The following is a 7,946-nucleotide window of genomic DNA, read 5'->3' on the forward strand; positions in this document are numbered from 1 at the left end:
AGAAGATTCCACTAGGGTGGACTCCCTGTGAGCAAACAGGATCAAAGAATCCTGTTCTTTATGTGACAGGCAATATAAAAAGGGGAGGCAGTCTGGAACTGAGAGAGGCAAAAAGCAAAACATACATGCAGAATCCCTGGGGTGGGCCTTTACTGAGAACACTGTAAGACAGCGTAAAGTGAAGACACCAGTTAAGTAATAGGACCACACTTTTTATTGAATACTGAGGGTTTTTTTTATCTTGAATATTAAATATCTCTAGATTTTGTTGCAGATATTTGTAAACAAGAGAAGCTTCAAGAGCTGAGATAATACAGGACAAGTCATGGGAAATTGAGGAAGATTAGGTATAACTTTGAAATTTCAAACTATTGCTACTCTCCCTCAAGTGTTGTCAACTGAAACAGAAGCACTAGATTCACCCCTCCTAGGAGATATTACAGGCCTACACAAAAGCCTGTATTTTAGTGCAAAGACAGTAAAAATAGCAATAAGAATCACACTAATCAGTGCCATTATATTTTTCTCCTGCTTCTCTTGTTCCATTTTCTTGGGCAGAGGACCACTGTCAACACTCCCTCCATAGCCACGTGAAAGGCAAAATGGTGGGTCCCATCCCAAGTGGCAGTGGCAATGGTGTAAATTATTGCAGACCCCTTTCAGATTGCAGGTCTCGGGTGAACAATCACTTACCCAAATTAATTTACTGACACACTTCCTATTAATGCACACATGCCCTGGACCGCATTCTGTGCCGTCTTTCACATGGCCAATGTCAGGTATTGTCATCCCCCAGTGGTAGTCAGTTCCCCAACAGGTGACACCATTGACGTAAGTCCAGTGAACAGTGGAATGTGCTTCCATAAAAGGAACAACTTGTACATTCTCACACTGAACTCTCCCACAGAGGATGCCTGGGTCATTACATCTTATGTATGCACCTCTGAATATACCACAGTTGCCAAACCGGTCACCTTGGCTGTTGATGTCCCTGTAGCATCTCTGAGCCACGTTCCTGGCTTCTTTGCCAAAGATTTGCTGACACTGTTCATCTCGGTTATGACATCTCTTTTCGTAGCAGTAGCCACCATTTTTACAGGAGCTCCCATTGAGCAAAAGGACATCATTAGGGCACTCGTGTGAATGTCCATCACACCATTCTGGAAGGTCACATTCATTGTCCTGTTCTCTGCACACGGTGGCTGATGGCATGATCTGGCAATCTTGGCAGCAAAGCCCAAAAGCACAGGAAGCTCCACCTCTGAGGGTACAGCCTCTCATACAACATGGATCATTTTTACACATTTCTGAAGATCCACAATCACACTGCTCTCCATGGTCAACTACACCATTCCCACAGACTTTTAATTTGTATTTGCTTACTGGCTTCTTTTCCTTGTGCATACAGTTGACAGTAGCATAAGCAGGCCAAAACTCAGCAAAACTGCAGTTACTGAATTTGTAGATGCCACTGTTTGCTTCAGCCATTAAGCAGGCTTCCTTTCCACAGGTACAATAGTCATTATCATGCGACATACCCAAATTATGACCCATTTCATGTGCTGTAGTAAGTCCAAATTGAAAAATATCAGAGCCTATCAGAGACTCAACGCCACAATTAAGAGATGGAACACAAACAGTTCCAACATAGGCTAGGCCAAGATATATATCAAAATCATATAGCACAAAAAGATGTGCAATATCATTTGGAATTCGATTGTTAAGGGCGACAGTTTTCCAAGAACAAAAATATGTCAGGAAACCATCTATGCTAGTCGCTGTCACCTGGTTTCCTTCATTCCACATCTCAACTCCGGGTAAAACTACCTCAAGATCCAGTGGACGATAAATCATGTTTATCATGTCAACGATCATCAATATTTCCAGTAACACAAGTGACAGATTGCCATTCAGATAAAGAATTCGCTCATGGTCTACAACCAATGCCAGGTTAAGAAATCGCTTGTGGGTCCACCAGCCCTCATAGCTGCTTTGCATCAGCATGGGGTTATCATGCTCTTGAAGCTTCATTTGCCTTGCTATCTCTTCTTCTGTTAATGCACATCTCATGGGGCGTAGTTGTGTCTCCTCGCTGCCCATCTTGTAAACCAAATGTTCGAATGTAGATGAAAGGTTCTTGGGCTTGACTTCGTATACTGTTCCATTTATCTGTAATATTCCATGAAAGCCCCCCAAACAGGTAGTAAGTGCCACTATGGATTCTGGATCTCCATCCACATAGCCATGGTAGTAGCAATTGTTCTGGACAAAGGGCTGGTCCTGATGTAGAGCACCTTGTTCCGTGTAGGTGAATACAGAGAAGTGTCTAGACATTGAAAACTTCTTAGCTTTCATGTAAATAAAATGTCTCTGGCCCTCAACGTGCAGGCTATAGATCAGGCCATCCCATAGCCTGCATTGTTCTGTTGCCTCTGACCCTTAAGGGTATCATGACTTCTGGGAGGTTGATGTGTTGAGCATGCCCAGGGACGGGCCATGTTGAGAGAATGATTAAGATCTCCAGCCAGAGTTGCAGATGACTTATCCTCGTGTGCACCACAGTCTCTCCCATAGCCTGCATTTCTACATAGACATCAAAGGAGAATGCCCTTGTCTTGGTTGCATGCAGTTCTGATATTTAATGGTCTGTCTTCTGGCTGAGTGGATGCGTTAGCGCAGAAGGACTAAGTGAAACAGGAAAAAGAAGGCAGACATAGGAGTAGCTTAGTTATGGGCAGGCCAAGACAGAAGAGAAAGATCCAGGTATGAGATTGCATTTCTTAGGTAATAGGTCTAAGGCATGACTTCGCATTTTATTTACATTTGATTTGGTGTTCAATTTGGTTGAAGTACAGTCATATCATGGCTGTAAGTAAGATTTATAATTTGCCCATGTTGATGTTTTCTTGAAAAAGATAAAGAACGCTCAGATTTAACATGTTATTTCTTAAATTTTTAAGCTCACATACGTATAAAAAATATTTTAAACGAAAGGTTTCAATAGGCAGCGGACCTGCCTACACCTGGAAGAAGTGCAGCCACCTAAGTCGCAGGCCCCACCTGCCCCCACTGGAGGAAGAGATGGGCAGATGGCAGTGTGAGAACGCACCCAATAACATAAAGACCAATTTGACACCACCAGAACCTACTGATACTACAAAAGGAAAACCTGAACACCCTAATCCAGAAGAAGCAGAAGAAAATGACCTTCAATATAACTTTATGAAGATGATGGAAACCCTTAAAGAGGAATTGAAAAATTCCCTTAAAAATGGTGAAAAAGACGAACAAAAATTGAAAGAAATCAATAAATCTCTTAAAGAAACCCAAGAAAACAAATTCCTTAATGAGTTTCTTCAATGACCATTAACCTCCCTGGAGTAATTGGTGCTGCCAGAAGCAGACATGTCTCACTGTTGAAATTCTAAGTTCTTAAAACCTTTTAAATGCCATATTCTATATGTCTTTGAAGTGTTGAAGAAAATATATTTAACCGAAATATATCTCTATATATCTAGAAAACCTAACTAACGTGACTACAAGTTTGACTATTATAAATGGCCCTCTATTAATCTGTAATTCTTAATCATACATTACATTTTTAAATGAGCTGCACAAATTACCTTAAACAAGAGCGTGTGTGTGTGTGTGTGTGTGTGTCATTCAAAGCAAGAGTAATCACACATTAAAAATGTTTAGAATGTCCAATCAAACAAACAGAGCAGAATAGGGTAAAAGTCAGACAGTGTTTCTTTTATCTGGACAAGGTCTAAAATACTGGGTAAGAATTATGGTGTGTGTTTGTGTATGTGGATTTATAGTCTAAATACCTGTGTTTCTATCCTCTAATGCCAAGTTATTGAATGACTTACTGGCAGGCGAAGTAACAATGTCCATCATCTTTTCTAATAATAGCTTGTTTCATATACCATTTGAAACACAGATTATTTTTGAGACTCTACATGACAAAGAGAATATTCATCCCCACCTTGCTTTGTCTTTCACATGGTTGAGTTCTAGATTGAACTGCATGGTAACAAGAAACTCTCTGGCTATAGAACCTGGCAACTGGCGAAGATTCTACTCCACTCTTTCACCATCTCAACCCCCTTGCTCAGCATGAATAATGATACTCATTATCTCCTCAGTATAAGTAATCAGATTTTCTATTATGCTTTAGTAACTTTTCAAAATGAATGAATCTCATTTCTTTATCACCATCTGCATGCTCCCCATAAGTCATATAATTATTAAACCTTCTGTACTTTTGCTCATGTTGCCCACAAGGCCTCAGATTATTTTCACCATCTAGGCAAAAAACAAGTCAATAACTAGCTTCTGCATTAAATGATATCATAGAATAAATGGACTTAATAACAGTTATATAATAATCCACCCAAAGACTGCAGAATAGACAATCCTAATATCCACAGAACTTTCTCTAAAAGAAATCAAATATTAGGACAAAAGTGGAAATCTTAACTAATACAGGGGGATGGAAATAATTCTTTATATTCTTTCTAAGCAAAATGAAGTGAAGCCACAAATAAATTGTACAAGACACTATCAAATATACATACACTCCATAAGATTAAATAACATAATCCATTAAAGGCATGCATCACCACCACCTGGCAAGGCCTGTATATTTTTGATATTTGCCTTCTACCCCATTGTAGTTAGTAAAGATTTTTTTTGTAATTATTGTTTTATTTTTTTTAATTTATTTAATTATTAAAGATTTCTGTCTCTTCCACACCACCGCCTCCCATTTCCCTCCCCCTCCCCCGATTAAGTCCCCCCCCCTTCAGACCGAAAAGCAATCAGGGTTCCCTGTCCTGTGGGAAGTCCAAGGAACCCACACCTCCATCCAGGTCTAGTAAGTGGAGAATCCAAACTGCCTAGGCTCCCACAAAGCCAGTGCGTGCAGTAGGATCAAAAATCCATTACCATTGTTCTTGAGTTCTCAGTAGTCCTCATTGTCCACTATGTTCAGAGAGTCCGGTTTTATCCCAGGCTTTTCCAGACCCAGGCCAGCTGGACTTGGTGAGTTCCCAGTAGAACATCCCCATTGTCTCAGTGTGTGGGTGCACCCCTCATGGTCCTGAGTTCCTTGCTCGTGCTCTCTCTCCTTCTGCTCCTGATTTGGACCTTGAGAATTCAGTCCTGTGCTCCAATGTGGGTCTCTGTCTCTGTCTCCTTTCATCGCTTGCTGAAGGTTAATATTCAGGAGGATGCCTATATGTTTTTCTTTGGGTTCTCCTTATTTAGCTTCTCTAGGATCACTAATTATAGGCTCAATGTCCTTGGTTTATGGCTAGAAACCAAATATGAGTGAGTACATCCCATGTTCCTCTTTTGGGGTCTGGCTTACCTCACTCAGGATAGTGTTTTCTATTTCCATCCATTTGCATGCGAAATTCAAGAAGTCCTTGTTTCTTACTGCTGAGTAGTACTCTAATATGTATATATTCCATACTTTCTTCATCCATTATTCCATTGAAGGGCATCTAGGTTGTTTCCAGGTTCTGGCTATTACAAACAATGCTGCTATGAACATCGTAGAGCATATACTTTTGTTGTATGATAAGGCCTCTCTTGGGTATATTCCCAAGAGTGGTATTGCTGGGTCCAGGGGTAAGTTGATCCCGAATTTCCTGAGAAACCGCCACACTGCTTTCCAAAGTGGTTGCACAAGTTTGCATTCCCACCAGCAATGGATGAGTGTACCCCTTTCTCCACAACCTCTCCAACAAAGGCTATCATTGGTGTTTTTTATTTTAGCCATTCTGACAGGTGTAAGATGGTATCTTAAAGTTGTCTTGATTTGCATTTCCCTGATCGCTAAGGAAGTTGAGCATGACCTTAAGTGTTTTTTGGCCATTTGAAGTTCTTCTGTTGAGAATTCTCTGTTCAGCTCAGTGCCCCATTTTATAATTGGGTTGATTAGCCTTTTACGGTCTAGTTTCTTGAGATCTTTATATATTTTGGAGATCAGACCTTTGTCAGTTGCGGGGTTGGTGAAGATCTTCTCCCAGTTAGTGGGTTGCCTTTGTGTCTTAGCGACAGTGTCCTTTGCTTTACAGAAGCTTCTCAGTCTCAGGAGGTCCCATTTATTCAATGAGGTCCTTAATGTCTGTGCTGCTGGGGTTGTACGTAAGAAGTGGTCTCCTGTGCCCATGTGTTGTAGAGTACTTCCCACTTTCTCTTCTATCAGGTTCAGTGTGTTCGGACTGATATTGAGGTCTTTAATCCATTTGGACTTGAGTTTTGTGCATGGTGATAGATATGGATCTATTTTCATTCTTCTACAGGTTGACATCCAGTTTTGCCAGCACAATTTGTTGAAGATGCTCTCTTTTTTCCATTGTATACTTTTAGCTCCTTTATCGAAAATCAGGTGTTCATAGGTATGTGGGTTAATGTCAGGGTCTTCTATTCGATTCCATTGGTCGACTTCTCTGTTTTTATGCCAATACCAAGCTGTTTTCAATACTGTAGCTCTGTAGTAGAGTTTGAAGTCAGGGATGGTAATGCCTCCAGACGCTCCTTTGTTGTATAAGATTGTTGTGGCTATCCTGGGTTTTTTGTTTTTCCATATAAAGTTGATTATTGTCTTCTCCAGATCTGTGAAGAATTTTGATGGGATTTTGATGGGGATTGCATTGAATCTATAGATTGCTTTTGGTAGAATTGCCATTTTTACTATGTTGATCCTCCCAATCCAGGAGCAAGGAAGATCTTTCCATTTTCTGGTGTCCTCTTCAATTTCTTTCTTCAAAGACTTAAATTTCTTGTCAAATAGATCTTTCACATCCTTGGTCAGAGTTACCCCAAGATATTTTATGCTATTTGTGGCTATCGTGAAAGGTGATGATTCTTTAATTTCCCTCTCTGTTTCCTTATCCTTAGTGTATAGGAAGGCCACTGATTTTTTGGAGTTGATCTTGTATCCTGCCACATTACTAAAGGTGTTTATCAGCTGTAGGAGTTCTTTGGTAGAGTTTTTGGAGTCGCTTATGTATACTATCATATCATCTGCAAATAACGAGAGCTTAACTTCTTCTTTTCCGATACGAATCCCCTTGATCCCTTTATGTTGTCTTATTGCTATTGCTAGAACTTCAAACACTATATTGAAGAGGTATGGAGAGAGTGGACATCCTTGTCGTGTTCCTGATTTTAGTGGGATGGCTTTGAGTTTTTCTCCATTTAATTTAATGTTAGCTGACGGCTTGCTGTAAATAGCTTTTATTATATTTAGGTATGACCCTTGTATCCCTAATCTCTCCAAGACTTTTATCATAAAGGGGTGTTGAATTTTGTCAAATGCTTTTTCAGCATCTAATGAAATGATCATATGGTTTTTTTCTTTCAGTTTATTTATATGCTGGATTACATTGATAGATTTGCGTATGTTGAACCAGCCCTGCATCTCTGGGATGAAGCCTACTTGATCATAATGGATAATTTTTCTAATGTGTTCTTGGCTTCGGTTTGCCAGTATTTTATTGAGAATTTTTGCGTCGATGTTCATGAGTGAGATAGGTCTGTAATTCTCTTTCTTGGTTGGGTCTTTGTGTGGTTTTGGTATCAGAGTAACTGTAGCTTCATAAAAGGAATTTGGCAATGACTCTTCTGTTTCTATATTGTGAAATACATTAAGAAGTATAGGTATTAGTTCTTCTTGGAAGTTCTGGTAGAATTCTGCATTGAAACCATCTGGTCCTGGGCTTTTTTTGGAAGGTAGATTTTTGATAACGGTTTCTAGTTCTTCACGACAAACAGGTCTATTTAGATCGTTCACCTGGTTTTGGTTTAGCTTTGGTATGTGGCACTTATCTAAAAACATGTCCATTTCTTTTGCATTTTCTAGTTTTGTGGCATACAGGCTTTTGTAGTAAGATCTAATGATTCTCTGAATTTCCTCTGTGTCTGTGGTTATG

At 39.9% G+C, this 7,946-nt stretch overlaps 1 protein-coding gene across 1 annotated transcript; it reads right to left on the minus strand.

Annotated features, from left to right (window-relative positions):
- Positions 1 to 384: 384 nt before the first annotated feature.
- On the minus strand, positions 385 to 2,581 carry LOC121442811 (disintegrin and metalloproteinase domain-containing protein 25-like). The gene is given in 2 exon segments (XM_041644458.1): positions 385 to 2,400; positions 2,402 to 2,581. Coding segments are annotated over 2 exon segments (2,196 nt in total).
- Positions 2,582 to 7,946: the final 5,365 nt, after the last annotated feature.

The sequence above is a fragment of the Microtus oregoni genome, unplaced genomic scaffold, assembly GCF_018167655.1.
Source record: "Microtus oregoni isolate MIOR12 unplaced genomic scaffold, Mior012 000096F_ref0000112, whole genome shotgun sequence".
Classification (NCBI taxonomy): Eukaryota; Metazoa; Chordata; class Mammalia; order Rodentia; family Cricetidae; genus Microtus; species Microtus oregoni.